Raw genomic sequence first — 18,327 nt, 5'->3', positions numbered from 1 at the left:
TTGGAAGAAAATGCATGCATGGCATTTATATCAGATTCATTTAGATTAGATTGTGTTTACGATTACAAGCTTTCGGGATCATCTCCTAGCAACAATGGGTCTGAAAGGCTTTATATACACAGTTAGTGGGCTTTCTCCTTGGGGTAACATGGCATGCCACAGCCAAGGCGATGGTTCCTATGGCAACCTTTCACACAATGGTGAAAGAGCAGGATTTTGAAACAAGCAGGTGATTATATCTGTTGAAATTCTGCTTTTGGAAGCATACACCAATGTGTGATGTCTCCAAATTGCTCTGAGGATTACAGACTGTCCAGTATATATTACTGTCTTGTGTCTCCAGACTTTCAGGGTGGTATGCAGCATGGCAGGGATGCGGGTACTCTGCGATTCACAATGTGGCCCCAGCTCTGGCTTCCACGATTGAAGAATAGATTATATTATTTACTGGGCTGAGCAAAGAAGCAAAATCCTCCTCGATAAATCTGCATTCAAACCTTTTTTTGTCCATGTTGAAGTCAAATGATCCTTTAACAGAGTGAATGCTGCACTCTTTTGGCAGACAAGCGTAGTGCATTTGGTTTATTGGCTCCTGGAATCAAACAGAGATGGCCATGCAGCAGACTAAAGTAACGAAATCGAGCACCTATAAAGTGTCAACCTACAAATACTCACATAAATATATTTTATAAAAGCGTGTGTAGTATAAACATTCTTTTTTTTAACTTCATCAGCAATTCAGCAAAGCCTCTTCCTGTGGCTCTTAGGCTCACTATTAGAAAACTTTGAGGATGTAGGATTCTTGTGGGACATTGGAGCGAACATAGATCAATATTTTTAAATACTAATGAACAGTATTTATATTAACATTAATAGATGTAAAAACGGTGCTGGAGCCTATTCGCGCTCATACTCACACCTAGTGACTATTTAGAGTGTTCCATTAACCTGTCAAGCATGTTTTGGGAATGTGGGAGGAAACCGGAATACCCAGAGAAAAGCCACGCAGGCACGGGGGACAACATGCAAACTCCACACAGAAAGGCCGTAAAAACGGTGAAAGACAAGGAGATGTAATTTTCGGTCCATTATGCCTTTGTGTTCACAGTTTCTGCTGATTACTGTTTGACGTCAAACTGGTGACTCAGCTACAAATTGCGCAAATAAAGCAATTTGTTGGCGAAGTAATCGTATTTACTTTTGTTATTAACTTTCAGTTTGAGACTATGACCACTAGATGGCATCAGTAGTTTTTTACAGAACAAACAAATCGCCACCGTGCGTTCTTGTCAACCAAAACAAGAATTCAAGTTCATTCTTCTCTTACGAAATGAATAGCGTGCAATGCACGAGTTTATACTTTAAACTGCGTGTGAGGTGTCTGTTGATTCGACTTGTGTTGCCGCTCTGAATTGGTTTCCTGAGTGAGACAGCCCCATTTCCTTTGGGACGAAGGGCATTAAATTGGAGGCTGTACTCAGGCTGCACTTGTAGGCCTGAATTCAGATGGACGCGTGGCTTCGTCTTGCGTGGAAATAACCTGCCACCACCTAAGCAAGGTTTGTTTCGCATGAGATGTTTGGACTCATCAGTGTTGTGGCATGTTGTGGAACCGAGCTTGCTCAAAATGAGACTTGGCATATACAGTGAGGAACTGTTGTATTTTGAAGTTGTTGCCATGTTTTATAATTTTGGCAGGGCAATACGCTGTATGTTCATTTGATATTTCATGCTGATTTGTGTTTGAAACAAAAAAAAAAAATTCTTCCAGCAATGTTTCCTTTGTTCTCTTCTAGCTTTTGGGTTCCACAAAGTCTGCGTCAAATAAACCCTGACAACCATTTACAGCTTTAACTTTGATTTTCCGTTGTTAGATTTCTCGCCACTGGAGCGTTATCAACGAGAAATCTGCATAATTTACTTCATCGTTAGGCTCTTGTTGTGGGGACGTTTTTTCCTTGAATAATTTTCTGGCATTGGTTTTATTAACCGCTGCCAGTTTCACGAACAAAGTATGGGGAAATGTCTTCTCGTGCCTGATGCTATCAAACTCGAAATGATCCCTGCCGGTTCTGATGAAGAACTCCATCCCAACCCACTCCCCAGGGTGACGTGCTGGCAGTTGCAGCCATTTAATTGACAGAGGCCTTGAAGTGTGGAATTATTCTTGTGAAGAGCGATATGATCAAAGTACGATGAGACAACTCGGCAATCGTTTCCCCTTGTATACTGTAGCTTCCTATTGTCTCATTCTAATTATTACCAGCCACAAAATTAACTAACTACACATGGAAAGCAGTGAGCCCTGTATTAAAAACGGTTTAGTTTTGATTATTTAACGATATCGTGTGACTAAAACAACACCCGTATGTTGGAATATGATCCTACCTCATTTAACCTTAATTATCTACATATTGGGAATAGTTTTCTGATGTAGTTTTTTTTTTTGTTGTCGAGCTATTGTGTTGACTCTCATTAGATTGTCAGTAAAGTAAGATGTGTGGTTGACTGCCTTTGCCAGAGAAACCACTGCACTGCACTCAAACCAGTTTGTGTGTGTGTGTGTGTGTGTGCAGCTTTGTAGTCTATTGTAAATTCACCTTTAAAAAAACAAACAAACTTTTATTTCCATGACTCGTGCATATTGGGCGAATAGTTAGGTTCTGGCATGCAATTTTAATCTTTGGATTTGTTGCATTGCTGCCTTAATACTTCTACAGTGACTCAGGGTTGTGACACGAGCAAGACTGTCCACTGCTCGCGAGTGGTTCCGTGACTTTTTTTTTTTTTATCGAACAGAACAGAACAGAACAGAGCAGTGCGTGCATCACTTTTCTTCTCACTTTTGCTTCTCTGCTAGTGGCTAATGTGATTAAAACAGGAAAGCCTGGATTGTAAGGAAGCACATGGCTGGGTGGAGAAAACTTGAATGGTTTGCTTTAAATGTCACGAAATACTCCTCATTACTGCATGAGATGTGATTTAAGTGTGTCAACAATGCTTATTGCTGTACATGTTACGCATGTGTTTATGCTTCGGGCGTGACCGAGGGAGTGGGTGGGGGGATATTGTGTTATGTGTCACTGCCATTGGTCTATATAGAAGCAGCCTGCAGGAAAAGATGATGAACAGGAAATGACAGGGACACAGTGTGCCATCTAATATCTAAAGGATTGAGTGGATGGGGCAGGTTGTGGATATACCAAGCCGGTCACATCCCAGGCCACAGTTTGTCCGAGCGCATGGCAAGAGCGGGACGATTGTATCCGTATTATTTCCTTATCTCCATGTTCGGAGTTGTTACATCATCAAACGACCCAGACTCAAAACTATAAGATAAGGAAATGACCACCATTACCTTCCAATAATACAAATAGATTGCCAAAAGATGAATTGCACCACACCCACATCAAGGCAGATCGTTTGAAAGTTGTCTGAAGATCTACCACATGCAAAAAGAAAAAACAAATATCGAGGCTTTCATAGTGGGAGTTTTGGGCTAAGTGCATTGTTGATCCAGTCCGCAGTCTTTGCCAAATTAACATTCACCATTACAAAGCCGCCTTGTCTTCAACGTATGCCTATTGAAGCATTGATCAATAAAAATCAGGAACTAATCCAAAATTAGAGTTGATTGTATAATAGTCTTCCTGATTCTGATGCTGCTTTCCTGTGTTTGGAAAAAAAAACGTGGTAAAAAACGTAAGTAATTGACCCCCCCCCCCAAAAAAAAAAGGTTTCTAATTGCACGTACATGCCTCATGATGATAGCAAAACACTACATAAAGCTCCTCACCTCACTTCAGTACACTCTCATGGCACCAAGAGGCCACAAAATGGTGGCAAAGCACTGAATGAAGTTCCTCAATTTACCGGTACTTTGACATCGTGCCTTGGCACCAAGACACCGCAAGATGTCATCAAAACACTACATGAAGCTTTTCAACTCAGTTCAGCATAGTTCCTTTTGCACAAAGATGCCACAAGATGGTGGCACAGCACGACATGAAGCTCCTCACCTCACTTCAACGTACTTCCTTTGCATTAAGATGCCACAAGATGGCGGCAAATCACCACATGAAGCTTTTCAACTCAGTTTAGCATAATCCTTGGCACCAAGTCGCCACGGGATGGCCGCAAAATACTACACGAAGCTCCTCAACTCACTTTTATATAGCTCCTAGGCATAAAGTTGCCACAAGATGGCGACAAAACACTAGATGAAGTTCCTCAACTCATTTACTGGTAGTTCCTTAGCACCGAGATGCTACTTTTTTTTTCTTTGGAGAGAGAGAGAGAGAGAGATCGAGAGAGTAATCACTTAGCAACCGCTGCTCAGAAACAGTCGACTGGCCGCACTGTGAGAATGACACAGCCAGCTCACTTTGCTCTCTGAGTGAGAGAGCGACCACGTTGGATGTCACCTATAATCCATGACTGCTGTGTGACTGGGATTAGGAGGGCGTGTGGGATTTTTCAGTCAATAACATCCCAAAGATACGCAGGTAGCAGGTGAGCAACATTTGTTTGTCCGCTGTTGTAACCCGCTGGCCCTGAAAGGGTTAAATTGTTGTGGTGAACACTTAAAAGACTGCGAGTGTTTTGGAAGTGAAGAACTATGATAGAAGTAGAGCAATTAACTGTCTTTCATGGTCATTCATAATTCGTTTGTCTTTCATTTTAGTGTAACCTGTGAGGTCAAGACATTTATGAATAACACCTATGATTTTGATAATTGAACTGCAGATTAATTTATTGCATTTGTTAAATAATACATGAAAAGAGGACCTGAAAAAAAACCCAGCCCCGAATAAATTCTAATTGCAATATTGGTTGGGAAAATAAAATATCGCACTTAGATTTATTTTTCGAAATGATTCTGCCCTAGTCTGAGATGTGAGTCATGTTGTCCACCGGGGTAGAGATTTCCAAATCAGGTCATGCATTCATGCACGGAGATACTCACAATGCAACAAAGTCTTGCAGCATGAAGGAAGCCGGAGGTCAACAGAACAATGTATTGTCTCCGTCTACTCCTGTTGTCTCTTTTTCTCGGCGTGTTGCATGATGAGCTACTTCTTCTCTATCTTTAGTGCGAACAAAACTTCTCAGATGTGCTTGAAAGCCAATTTCACACGGAGGCGGATACGATTACATCATCAACAAGCTTTTGGTCCCTAAAGTGGAATTCTAGACCGTAAAACAAACTTATTCCGAATATAGCCTACTGCCCACTCCGAACGTAGCATATTTAAATATTATTACCTTGATTTCATTTTTATCTTGTCATCTTAAGGGTAGCACTCAATGTAAACGTCTGCTTGACTGCCCAGCAAAAATTACCACGAGATATCCCAAAAACGCTGTAGTAGCACATATAGACAGGTAATATAACAAAGACTCGCTGTCATACATTCTTTCTAATATGAAAAAAATGAGTTAGAATAATATATTGCGCCACTTTTAGTCATTTTATATTCATGTTATTGTGCGTGCCACGCAGCCCTTAAGAGGCCAAAGTGCGGTCAGCAGGAACAATGGATATTCATTTTTACTCATTTATTTTTCTGGTTGTTCTTTGAGGTCAAGGCGAGTTTTGGTATCATTGAATAATCGTGTCCATTAATCGTGATTTTAATATCAGTCTAAATAATTGTACGAATGTATTTTTTTCCCATTATCGCCCAGCCCTGGTGCACAATCAAACGATGTCCCAACATTGATGGACACAAATCAGAAAATGGCATGCTTCAGTTGAGCGTGATGCTTTCAAGCTCGTTCTTCATGGATGTGTGCGTGATGCATTGGATGACGCAAAAATCGTTATTAAGAAGAGGAGAATTGAGTGCTTTTTGCACAGCTGATAAATGGTTGTAATCCTCCTGGAGATTACCGAGCCCCCAACCACAGGATGGAAAGGTTCGAAGCCTCAGGGAGGCCAGCTTTGTTGGCTCAGTGGGTGGAGTTCATTTGCTCAAGCGACGTTTGGTCTGACTGCACCTCGCTAATTGTAAATCCTTTGATTGTCAACGAAGACAAAATGTCTTGTCAAAGTGACCGGGACGGCTTTATTTCCATTCGAAGTGCAAGTATTGATTAACGCTGATTCATATTGCATTTGTGGAGTATGAGTAAAATTCCAACCGTTTGTGTCCATATCACGGGACGGCCATTTTCCTTACTGTTGACTGAAAATGACATCACAGTTGCTCAGGGGCTCAGGTAACAACCAATCGTGCCTTGGCTTCAGAAAACAGGTGAGCCGCGATTGGTTTTTACCCGAGCCCCCAAGCGACTGTGATGTCATTTTCGGTTGACAAGCAAGTGTCTAAAATGGCCGTCCACTGAGATGGCTAAAAACGGGTGGATTTTGCTGCTTAGCTCATATTCCACAAACGGAATATGAACCAGAATGCTGCGTTTAGACTAGTCGGGGCGTATAAAACGTTACTGTCAAGAAAAATTTGGGGTTGACTTACCCTTTAATGTTGCAAGGTTGAATGAGAAGCTTTAAAAATGTGTGTAATAGACATGAATCCATTTTTAATAATAATGTATGTGGCTTAAAGAACCATCACACTTGTGCGCGACTCAATGAGAGCCGTTCGCTAATTTTAAAAGATGAAAAATTCCTTCAATTTCAACTTCATTTTAATCACCAAACCAATCTTGTCAGTTACTTAATGGTTCGTTTCAGGTTTATTTCCAGATGAGTTAGGCGTGTTGAGTGGACGCTAGACGGGACATTGACATTGTTACATACAGGTTTTTATTTTGGAAATGTATTTTAACTTTGTAGTTTACCACCACGTCGGAGTTCGACTCTCGGGTCACAGAACCTTGAATATTTGAATGGCTCATGAGCTGTTTTTGGACTCGCGATGCTCATTACATAATGCCAGTGATGACTGCAGGGGAACAATGATGTATAAGACTCAGTCATGCTCTGCTGACTCGGTGGCTCTCCGCATCGTGGATGCCATTAAAGGGCTACGCGCTCACTGAGAGATGCCTAATCTAGCGGTTGCGTAACCAGATGAAAGGAGGACTTGAAAGTGAGCTTCCATACGGGTGCGCATTAAGGATGAACATGAAGGTGATGTGGAGGGTTGCAAATGTTCAAACGCAAAATATCCTAGCTGTCTTGTGGAAAACTCATGTTTTGAAATATGGTCAATTAGATTTTTTTTTTTTACACAAATCTTCAATTTCTGTATAAGACACAATGAAAGTTTTTTTAAAATTCAATGTTATTTATTTATTTTATTATATATGTATTTTTAAATCAAGACACGGCGTGCCGTTGACAATTTCAAGTGAGGCAATACATTTTTTAAAAACCATGATTTAATCAGCTTCACGACTGCTTGTTTTTCTGTGTTTATTTATTTATTACAGAAGTTTCATCGGCGCATGGCGGGAGTCCTCGTCCCCCCCTATGGTGTGATGGAGGCTGGTGCCGACGGTGAGTAACTGCATTGTGATTGTCATCTCAGTGAGACTTTTTTTTTTTTTTTTTCTAACACTCTATCACAGCATTTGTTGAACCTCACGCTGAGGGTTTTAGTTCATGTGAACTCCTTCAAATGTTGAAAATGGATTCATAATATTTTGAAGATCCGCAAGGGGGGAATCGACCATTCAGTGTGACAGCATTGTGATATTTTGCACACGCAGGAAGATGATTCAACTCTGCTTAAGCAGACCTCCTGTCTGCCAGACTTCCGCTTGCTCCAGTAGTTGCAACATTATAAAGACTGATATATATATATATATATATATTTTTTTTTTATCAAAGCGTTCCTGGTGCAAGTTAACTTAATATTGACCGAGCTTTGCTCAAACAAAGCTCTCACAGGGGCTTTGTGGCCTTGTACAATGACAGTGACAAATAGCTGTTCCTTTTTTTTCACGAAAAGTTGAGCCTGCTCAGTTGAGGCTATTGCATATGATGTGACCTTTTTAGGTTCTCTGCGTTATTCAGCTCGCACATAATGTGTTCACGAGTTGGATTTATTTTGACAACGTTAATTATTTGGACACATGCTGACAGGCGCAAAGAAGGATATTATAACACATTTGAATTTCAAATAGCAGTAGAAAGATAAAACATGCAGGCGCATGTCGATTTGTGTTTTTGTTTTGGATAACATTGGCATGAGACATTTGAATTAAGAAATTCTTTTTTGTTTTTTTGTTTTTCACACAAAAAGCAAATATTTTCAATGCATTGTTTTTAATGTCCTCAATATTTAGACTTATGAAAACACAAAGTCCAGGGCTCCGGATGAACTTTTTGCACTGGCTGAACTAGCGCCACCAACTTTTTTTCCTTTGCCTGCACCGGCACAAAGGTTATAGGTGCTTGATTTGAATCACAATTCCAAAAGAAAGGTAAGTTACTCTCACATTGAGGTGCTTGAAGTGATTTTGCGTCAGAGCGTCGGTGATGACTTTTGAACATATCAGGCCTTCATTTAATATTCAATAAGCTGTCAAGTGCCATTAGCATCTTTTCATTTCATCCGCAGCGATTTCAACTCTCTATTTGATGGCCGTAGATCACTCACTTACACTTATCACAATAACGCACTTTTTCGAAGAGTATATTTTCCGCCAAACTATCATGACAAACCATAACATTGACTTTGGGTTTTTTTTTTTTTTTTTTGCTCATGTTGCTATTATAAAGCAAGGGTATCCTTTTTCAAGAGCAAATAACTTGTACTTCTCAAGAATAGTGAACATTGGCATTGAAGTGTAGAATCCAAAAAATGAATTAAAAAGTACAACAGACTCAGGCTCTGTTCACAAAAAAACTGCAAAATATGTGACATGTGAAACAAAGGTATAGAGTCTCACTCATATATTCCTCTGCCAACCTCGTATTTTTTTTTTTTTTTTTTGAGGTGCACCCTTGAGGAAAAAGCTTGCCCGGGTACCCAAACCCGTCTCGAGCCCTGAAGTTATTAGGCTGTTATTAAACTGTTATGTCACTTTGAGTAGAGCTTCCCTGTAGGAATGCCACTTTACTATTTCTACACCAACGTACAGTGGAGTACCTCACACTATGCACCGTGCATGAATACATTAGGAAATCATACAAGAATCATGCAGTTGGTGGCTGCCGCTCGCTCCTGCACTTACACTTCAGTACAATTTTCTTCTCGGTGTGTAAATTAAACATGTTAAGACGCTGCGCTTTCTACAACTTTTATGGCGTCGGCGTTGGTCATCCGGCTTCGGTCACATAGTCGGTAAAACTTGAACCTTTGTTAGCTGGAGCTTGTTCCAGCTGAGTTTGGTCCCCAGCAAATTTCAGGCCACCGACAAACAACCAATCACACTTGCTTTCAAACTAAGTAACAAGTAACCGTACATGGAAATGTTTTCGGAGGACCAACACTCCACAAAGGAAGGCTGGAGCCGAGATTCGAATGCTGAACTTAAGAACGAGGTCGATGTGGTAACCACTAGCCACCGCGTTTACCGAATGAAGCGAAAACAGCGTTCCACCGCTCTGCCCGGAATATTGAAAATCCACCAGTGAAGCAACCCCCCCCCCCCTTCACAAAAAAAAGATTTAGAGTTGCCAATACATGTCATAAGATTGTGGCAAAGTACTGCTTTTGTCCAAAAGAAACTCCTCAACTTACTTTGGCATCATTTCTTGGCTCTAAGATCCCACAAAACTGTACGAAAATAAAACTCACTGCTTTGACCTTAGCACAAAAACAATGACAAATAATGGAGGATAACAGGATAGTTTTAAAAAAAAAATTAAAATCCACAAATAGGATTAAAATCAGTAATTAATAAAGTGGCTTTGGGTTATCGTTTTCGATTAATCTAACATAAAAATATTTAGTTGAGCCAGTATGACCAATTTTTTTTTGTGTTTGGACAGCAAAATGCAATCCCTCCAAATGTTAGGTGAAGTCGATCAGAAAAGTGTGATGATATTTCCGTATTGAGATAACAGTGTCCACTGTATATTTATTGCTCGCCCAAACAGGAACGCCGGACAAGGAGAACATAAGTAACAACTCGTTTGCTTCTCCAACCGAAAATCCCAAAAAGGTACTTTCTCCTTTCTGTCTTGCTTTGGCGCTTCTGCTTATCTGCTCGGCGTTTTCCTAAAATCACCTGACGTAATCGCATCCTTCCCAGTCACAGCATGAATAGAATGTGGCGTTTGTTTAAAGTTGGTTTAAATATAAACATGATCGCTGTCCAATCTTCCATCCTGTCCCACCTTGCTGTTGTTGTCCTTTTCCTGCCCGCCTTACATAACGTGACACTCCGTCTGATTGATAGTTTTGCTGAGGAAATAGCACTCGAAAACGTACTGCACCGTTTCATGGTGCCATTTGTACATATTTGACTTCAGGTGCCTTCTGGAAAGATCCTGCGCGCGGGGAAGGTTCTCCGTAACGCCATCCTCTCCAGAGCGCCTCATATGATCCGAGACAGAAAGTACCATCTGAAAACATACAGGTGAATTCGACACATTTTTTGAGGGTGATATATATATATATATATATATATATATATATATATGCTCTATATACTGTATATATAATTATTATTATTATTTATTTTTTTCAAAACATGATTTCTTATTAGTCCGCACCGTGCCCACATGGCCGGCACTCCTGCCCTCACAATTTTGAGGTTCAGCGTTTCGACTTTAGAGTCTCTGATCTGGCACCTTTGGCGATTTACGGAATGGGAAAAACAGTCCAAATGTGAAATCATGGGAGAGTAAAAATAAATACTTTGTGGATTTAAGTAAACAGCAGCTGATAAAGTAGATTTGCACCCTGAGAATAGAACAAAACTTTGACATCTTGGATTTTGCTCCCAAGTCTGTGTAACACTATGAACTGTAAAATATAACTTGAAAACCATTTAAAAAAAATAATTCAAAACTACACAACATAGAGGGGTTGCCAACGATAGCGATATAATGTACTTGATATATAGTCATCCCGCCTCTACCACAGGTGTTAAACGAATCTCATTATTTCTAATCATCTATCCATCCATCCATCCATTTTCCGAACCGCTTGATCCTCACCGGGGTCGCGGGGGGGTGCTGGAGCCTATCCCAGCCGTCTCCGGGCAGTAGGCGGGGGACACCCTGAATCAGTTGCCAGCCAATCGCAGTCTAATCATCTAATCAATGTCCAAAGACGTACACGATAAATTGGATTGACTGCCATAGCTTTCCGTAGGTGTAAAAAGCAGGATTGAAGAGGAGTTGACACTCAATTATCTTAAAACAAAGAAATACCGAGATAAAATGCTTCCTGTTTTTATCGGTCTTTCAAATTTACACCGTCTCAAACGAAAACCCGCGATGAAGGAAGGTTTACTGTAATGGTTTGTACTTGGAATAAATAGGTCGTTGCAATTCTCAACAAGGTCTCTTTGGGTGTGTTTTACCAGTCAGTGTTGCGTGGGAACAGAGATGGTCGACTGGCAGATGCAGCACAGCTCCTGCGTGCACTCTCGCCTTCAAGCTGTGGCCATGTGGCAGGTGCTCCTGGAGGAAGGCGTTCTTTGCCATGGTGAGACGGGTCTTCTCATCCTCGCAATTTGTTTAGCATCGCATCCCATCATTGTTATATTCACTGGATGTGACCCAGTGGACCGGGAGCCAAGCTTCCAAGACAAATACCTTTTCTACCGCTTCCTGGACGATGAAGAAGAGGAGACTTCTTTACCCGACGAGGAGGAGAGGAGGCAGAGCCAAGAGGAGCTGCAGGATACTTTGGTACTCCTCTCGCAGATGGGGCCCGACGCCTACATGAGGATGATTCTGAGGAAGCGGTGAGCTTCCCAGACAATTCGTGTCAGTTCATCCGTGTGATGTTACAATAACCTCGCGCTATATTCTCTTGGCAGGCCATCGGAGAGAACAGAAAACGATTTAGAGATCATTTGCGAGGAACTCCTCCACATCAAGGCCTTAGCGCACCTTTCCACCACTGTGAGCGGATTTTTTTTTTTCTTCTTCATTATTGTCGTAATTTTCCGAGTATGAAATGTCCTTAATTTAATATGCCAACCCCCCAAATCACCCTTGAAATGCATTTATTTCTCTGTACTTGTTTAATGATTTGCTGGTATCCTTTATTATCTGAGTGAATAATATGAATGGAAAAAAAAATCTTGTATTTACATTGCACAAGACGATTAGTTATTTTAGTAATCTAATTTGTATTTCTTTCTCTCCGCACAGGTCAAGAGAGAACTGATGGGCGTGCTCATATTTGAGTCCCATGCCAAAGCAGGAACAGTGCGTAAGTATTATGATAGAATGAATGGTCCTATTCACAAAGAAATTATTTTCCGATTTTTCTCATTCTCATCAATCTCGAAGTGTTCAGCCAAGGCGAAGAGGGTACCTCATGGTACATCGTCCTAAAGGGCTCGGTCAACGTGGTCATCTATGGAAAAGTCCGTTCTTTTTTTCATTTTATTTTAATTTTTTTGAAATTGATCAATGCTGTTCTGTTGTTTCAGTTGGCTAACTGACGGCTCGATCTGACCCCGCAGGGTGTTGTTTGTACACTTCATGAGGGAGATGACTTTGGGAAGCTAGCTCTTGTCAACGATGCCCCCCGCGCTGCTTCCATTGTCTTGAGAGAGGACAACTGTCACTTCCTGAGAGTGGACAAGGAGGACTTCAACAGGATTTTAAGGGTTTGTTGCTTTTGGACACACGCCAGCGAGCTACTCCCGCACGCCCTTGTACCGATATGTCTTAGCGCCCTCTGTTGGCAAGAAATGCAAATTGCATGAGACTGACCCTTTGACAGCAGTACTGTATTCCCCTTTTACTCGTGATTATAAAACTACATCACAAACGAGGAACCTGGGTGACTCATAGTACATAATGGAGCAATATGTAAGTGTGGAACCTCTTGTTTTTTTTTTTTTTTCTGTGCAGGACGTAGAAGCCAACACAGTGCGCCTGAAAGAGCACGGTCAAGACGTCCTGGTGTTAGAGAAGAGTCTCAGTACCTGTCGATCCGACAACCACGGAGCGTCAACTTCCCATTACAAGTGAATATCAACCATTAAAAAAAAAAAAGTGAATGTAATGAGAGCATTTCGGGGTATTCGGAGACTTAATGCAAACATTTTTTTCTTGTTTGAAGATAATACGTGGCTGAAAACATGTGCAATGAATGAGAACTGTGTAGCACTTAATTGTGGAGATTCAGTATCGGGCTCAGTAGCCCACCGTGTAAATCTGTTCGGGTGCATGGTAGACCCGGTGTTGGTAAGTTTGCAAATGTGCGTAAGCCAGCTAATTTTTGGCAGCAGACCACGTAGCCACATAAGAGCGCCTCGTTGTCTCGCCATGGAAAAACCCTGTGACCATAAGGTGGGATATATTCTGGAGGTTTTGACCGAATATATTTTGGCGGTTGAAACATCGACTGTAGTTGAGTGTCGGCATCCACAAGTAACATCCATCCAGTAGCATTAAAAGCTGCCGTTCCTTTATGACCCTTTTTTAATGTGTCGTTCCAGGTACAAGGTCATGTCAGGGACACCAGAGAAAATTTTGGAGCACCTGCTTGAGATGATGCGAATGGATTCTCAGTTTTCAGCATCAGGTAAATGTTCTCCAATGGTGTTTTGGTGTGTTGAAAAATGGCCAGCCATCATTCAACGGCGCTTAAGAGGCCGCAGTTGTGGCCGATTCAAAAACGCCACTTTTGTTTTTCCTGTTGGCAAAAGTGCACAGACATTAATTTTCTCAAACCGCTTTGTATTAAATATGAAATTGTACTACAGGAAAAAAAAAAAGAGCCTAGCGTCCAAATTAAAGCACCACATAATTGAGCTGTTAGCACACTGCCCCAATGCCAAATCACTCCTCCGTCTGTCAACATTTTTTTTTCTTCAGTATCGGCGCAGACCGTCTACCGTGTGCATGCATAAAACACATATTTGATCTGATTTTTTTTTTTTCCATATCTATCTCGGCCAGATGCTGCCTTAGATGATTTTGTGCTCATGCACTGCGTCTTCATGCCAAACATTCAACTTTGTCCGGTGTTGATGGCTCAATATCCTTTTTCCGCACCGTGGAAGCGCGTCGACGTGACATCATCTTCCATCCGCTCAACTCTTGTGCTTGGCCGATCCTTAACTGGTGCTCAGCTACCATGCCCAGGCCTCACCGGGCTCCGAACAGGAGAAGCTGGACTACGCGCTCAACAACAAGCGTCGTGTAATCCGCCTGGTCATGCATTGGGCCGCCTTGCACGGTGATCATTTGCAAGAGGAAGACACCTCGGTGGTCTTCCTGGAGGTTCGTTGATATCCGATCTTCGTAGGAGAGAATGCAGTGGATTTTCCAAAGTCTACACACCCCTGTTTTTGGTGATGATTTTGTGCAATTGACGTTTGTCTTTTTTGCAGGACTTTCTTGCGGCTGTATCTAATGACGCTGAATCACTTCCACCACTCAGTGAGCAACTACCAGAGCTGGAAAAAATTGTCAAGCACAAGTATGTTATTTCATTTTAAAACACGCCTTTCATTTTGTGGTTAGAGGACTCCCGTATCAAAGCCGTTCAATCAAAGCGAATTCTGATTGATTTGCCACAACTTGTCCCCCGCACCCCCACTCCCCATTTCAGCACTGATGATGCCAGAAGCTCACACAGAAAGGTACATCTCAAAAGCTTTCATTCCGATTCTGATCAGAAACTATGGATGTGCTTTAAATTAACCTGTCAAAGTCATTCGCAGCACATCGTCCTACTCGAGCAGTTCAATAGGGGAGATGACGAGATGCAAAAGTGTCAACCTATTAAGAGCAACGATGAAAGTGAGTCTCCACAAAGATTTTTTTTTCCCTCAGTCGACTATGATGTGATGAAAATTGAGTTGAACTCAATTAAACAACAATCGGTCATATCCGCCACATCTGGCATAAGCAGTGCAGCAACAATCTTGTTTCTTTTACAAATGGCTGCATTCATTCCGTAGTACATAAAAATGCGGTTCGCTTTTTCCCTTGACTCTTGTCCTCAGTTCTGTTCAAAGTCTTTTGCTGTGACCACGCTTACATCACGATCCGAGCGCTTGTTTCCGCCTCGGTCGGAGAGGTCCTGCATGCCGTGGCCGACAAGATGGGCTCAGTGGAGGACCTCCTGTTGGTCCGTCTCAGCTCGGCTGGAGGTGAGAGCGTTCGGCGGCTCCAAAGGCGTTCCTCTAATTGGGGGGGGGGGGGGGATTATCATCCATCTGTTGTGCGAAAAACTGTTGCCGACACGCGCGTTGTGTTTTGTGATCAGATAAAGTGGTGTTCGAACACACTGATGTGTCCGTGTTCTCTACTCTTACCATCAATGGGCGTCTCTTTGCCTGCTTCAAGGATCAGCTGGATTCTTTGGTGTGTTGATCAAATATTCTCAGTATTATTGTTGTACTGGATTACAATTTTGCCATGCCGTTTATTTTTATTTGTTTCATCTAGACCCCCCTTCCGGAGCAGGAGGGTCCATCTGCAGGCTCTTTGTCGAGTTTTGAGTGGATGAGCACCAAGGATGTTGCTTACCATTTGACGCGATATGACTGGGAGCTTTTCAACTGTGTTCATGAGGTTTGTTGAGCGACCGAAAATGAAGTTTGTCTCTATACGTGTCCTGTGAGTGACTGGCGACCAGTTCAGGATGGAGACTCCCTTCCGCCTGAATTTAGCTAGGATAGGCTCTAGCCACTCCCCGCGAGCCCCTTTGGGATAAGCGGTTTTGAAAAAGGATGGATAATATTCCTGTGGTTTCATAGTTTTGGCCAGCTCCATGTATATGGGAATAATACTGCCCCCAGGTGGCCGAGAGAAGCAGTACATCCATTGAACTGTGTGGCAGAAAATGTTTCATTCTTTACATTCAACTTAATGATGGCATTAATGTATGTTATTGAAAAGTATACTGTATAATAGAGTGATATTTTTCTTATTTAAAAAAAAAACACAACCCCTGTCTGACAGCTTGAACTGATCTACCACATCTTTGGGAGGCAAAACGTGAAGAAAAGCACAGTGAACCTGGACCTGTTCCTAAAGAGGTTCAATGAAATTCAGTTTTGGGTGATCACGGAGGTCTGCCTGTGCCCGCAGCTCAGCAAGCGGGTGCAGCTGCTCAAAAAGTTCATCAAGATTGCATCCCAGTAAGAACATTCACTTCACGTTATCTCAACCAATTCACTTCCGTTGAACGACTACTTTCCTTTTGTGCCGAAAGCTGCAAGGAACACAGGAACCTGAATGCCTTCTTTGCTATTGTCATGGGGCTGAGCAACCCAGCGGTCAGCAGGCTGAATCAGACCTGGGAGGTTGGTACATACAGTATTTGGCATGTCTCTCACCCCCCCCCCCCCATCACTCATTTTTCATATCCTGAAAACTCATGAACACAATCTCTCTTTTGTGTTTCCAGAAACTTCCTAGCAAATTCAAGAAGTTGTATGGAGAATTTGAAAACTTGATGGTAAAGAGAGGCGGTTCCAGTGTTTTCAAAGCATTACTGTTGTCTCACATGGGATGTATAGACCGATACATAGATAGATAAAAACAGGATACGATAGCAGCATTGAGGAGGAGTTTTTCATTTTGTCATGTAAAAATATGTAACGAAACGTAGATCAAAATGTGGTGTCATTTGGGAAGATTGGAACGGATTAGTGGCATTTCCATTCATTTCAATGGGGAGAGTTGATTTTTAAGATGCGAGTGGTCTGCGTTAGAAGCGTGGCCACAGAATGAATAAAACTTACAGTACGTCAAGGCATCACGCTGCAAAACATAAACAAAATTACGGATGTTTAAAAATAAATAAAATCACATTGGAAAAAAAATTGTCGTATGTTTATACGCGTAATATTGATTGTGGATTTGTCATGGATCGCTTTTAACACGGGTAACTCTTTGGACAGGACCCTTCCAGGAACCATCGAGTGTACCGACTGATGGTTGCCAAACTTGAACCTCCCATCATTCCTTTCATGCCGCTGTTGATCAAAGGTCAGCATGTGTTTGTTGTCATAGCAGTTCAACATGTTTGGACTCAAACTCTGCTTCCTCTTTCTTTCCTTGCAGATATGACATTCACTCATGAGGGCAACAAGACATTTATTGAAAATTTGGTCAATTTTGAGAAAATGGTAAGGTTTTAGCTGATTATTTTCAGTGTACTGTAAATACTTTTTGTTAAAGGCAGTTGTTAATTTGTGTGGCTTTTGTCACCTAGCGGATGATCGCAAATACAGTGAAGATTGTGAGGTATTGTAGGAGTCAGCCATTCAGTAAGTCACACAGCTACTAAGTAGCAACTGTGCGCAATATAATAAGATCCTATAGGAGAGTGAAATCAAAAATATTTCTTGACAAAATTGGGCAAATCTCTTGTCGTGAATAACCATAATGTATTTCACTGGCCATCTTTCTATCTACTGTATATATAATCTCAAATAAATCATATAGATGCTACAAAGCACCACATAAAGCTCTTCCAATCACTCCAACATAGGTCCTTGGCACCAAGTTGCCTCAAGTTGGATCTTATTAGATTGTGGAGGTGTACCTAATCACGTTTCTGCCAGTGGACAAAAACTTTGACATTTGTGTTCCACGTGACTCGTTTGATTCTTTTCGCTGCGTTTGCCCACTAGGTCCCGAGTCACCGCTGGTGAACAAGAGCCACCCCGACGTGCGGCGCTACGTGCGTCACTTCAGCGTGATCGACAACCAAAGAACGCTGACCCAGCTCTCTCATGGACTCGAACCTCGCAGATCTTGATACCCATCAGGGAAGGCTGCGTTACACGGCAGCTTCGCTCTCGCTCTAACTCCCAACACAGACAATCACTTGGGGGGACGTAATCGGAGATAATGAGGTGCTGTTTACAAATATTGAAGTTTGCACTGCTGTATATTTGCACCGCAGCACGCATTCTCGGCAAGCAAAAGTGTTGCTCATAGAGAAGAGGAATTCAGGAAAGCAGGTAAACATTTCTCTGGGACCTGATGTTATTATTGTCTAATATTTCAGGTCTAAACGGCAGTATGTGTTGCGTTAAATGTCTCAATATTCTTGATATCATTTTATCGTTTTGTATCAAATATTTATACATATTTGTGAGCTTGTTCTGTGCTGTAAATTATACATAAATATTTATTTTGTCATGGTCATGCAGAGGAATTCGTTTGACTCGTTATTCCTGAAGCACTCTACTCGTTTGTTCTGAGGTGAGATTCAAATTGCCAACTCACTGCTCAGTGGACAAACCACTCGA

At 41.8% G+C, this 18,327-nt stretch overlaps 1 protein-coding gene across 2 annotated transcripts; it reads left to right on the top strand.

Moving 5' to 3' along the window:
• Positions 1 to 1,435: 1,435 nt before the first annotated feature.
• rapgef4a (Rap guanine nucleotide exchange factor 4a) lies at positions 1,436 to 18,227 on the top strand. 2 transcript variants are annotated; one of them, XM_086123105.1, is made up of 27 exons: positions 1,436 to 1,559; positions 7,399 to 7,465; positions 10,016 to 10,080; positions 10,391 to 10,497; positions 11,452 to 11,573; positions 11,652 to 11,835; positions 11,911 to 11,995; positions 12,248 to 12,308; positions 12,389 to 12,465; positions 12,565 to 12,711; positions 12,959 to 13,074; positions 13,549 to 13,634; positions 14,012 to 14,090; positions 14,185 to 14,335; positions 14,446 to 14,534; positions 14,667 to 14,697; positions 14,779 to 14,857; positions 15,064 to 15,210; positions 15,327 to 15,424; positions 15,509 to 15,634; positions 16,025 to 16,203; positions 16,278 to 16,368; positions 16,473 to 16,523; positions 16,969 to 17,056; positions 17,132 to 17,196; positions 17,283 to 17,337; positions 17,704 to 18,227. In XM_086123105.1, the coding sequence occupies exons 2-27, from the start codon at positions 7,414 to 7,416 to the stop codon at positions 17,829 to 17,831; spliced, it is 2,559 nt and encodes an 852-aa protein (XP_085979231.1). In that variant the 5' UTR covers positions 1,436 to 1,559; positions 7,399 to 7,413; the 3' UTR covers positions 17,832 to 18,227. The 2 variants fall into 2 exon arrangements, with proteins under 2 accessions (XP_085979231.1, XP_085979232.1); XM_086123106.1 differs by lacking the exon at positions 1,436 to 1,559 and adding an exon at positions 4,368 to 4,512.
• The last annotated feature ends 100 nt before the right edge of the window (positions 18,228 to 18,327 follow it).

This window comes from Hippocampus guttulatus, chromosome 11 (assembly GCF_054856545.1).
Source record: "Hippocampus guttulatus isolate MCC_2025c chromosome 11, RoL_Hgut_1.0, whole genome shotgun sequence".
NCBI classification, from domain to species: Eukaryota; Metazoa; Chordata; class Actinopteri; order Syngnathiformes; family Syngnathidae; genus Hippocampus; species Hippocampus guttulatus.
This window is presented reverse-complemented; position numbering and strand designations above follow the sequence as displayed.

Coding starts and splice junctions, on each gene's coding strand:
- rapgef4a (XM_086123105.1), top strand. CDS start 7,414: ATGGCGGGAGTCCTCGTCCCCCCCTATGGTGTGATGGAGGCTGGTGCC. Junction 11,836..11,910: donor AGGATGATTCTGAGGAAGCG/GTGAGCTTCCCA, acceptor TTCTCTTGGCAG/GCCATCGGAGAGAACAGAAA. Junction 13,635..14,011: donor TTCTCAGTTTTCAGCATCAG/GTAAATGTTCTC, acceptor TATCTCGGCCAG/ATGCTGCCTTAGATGATTTT.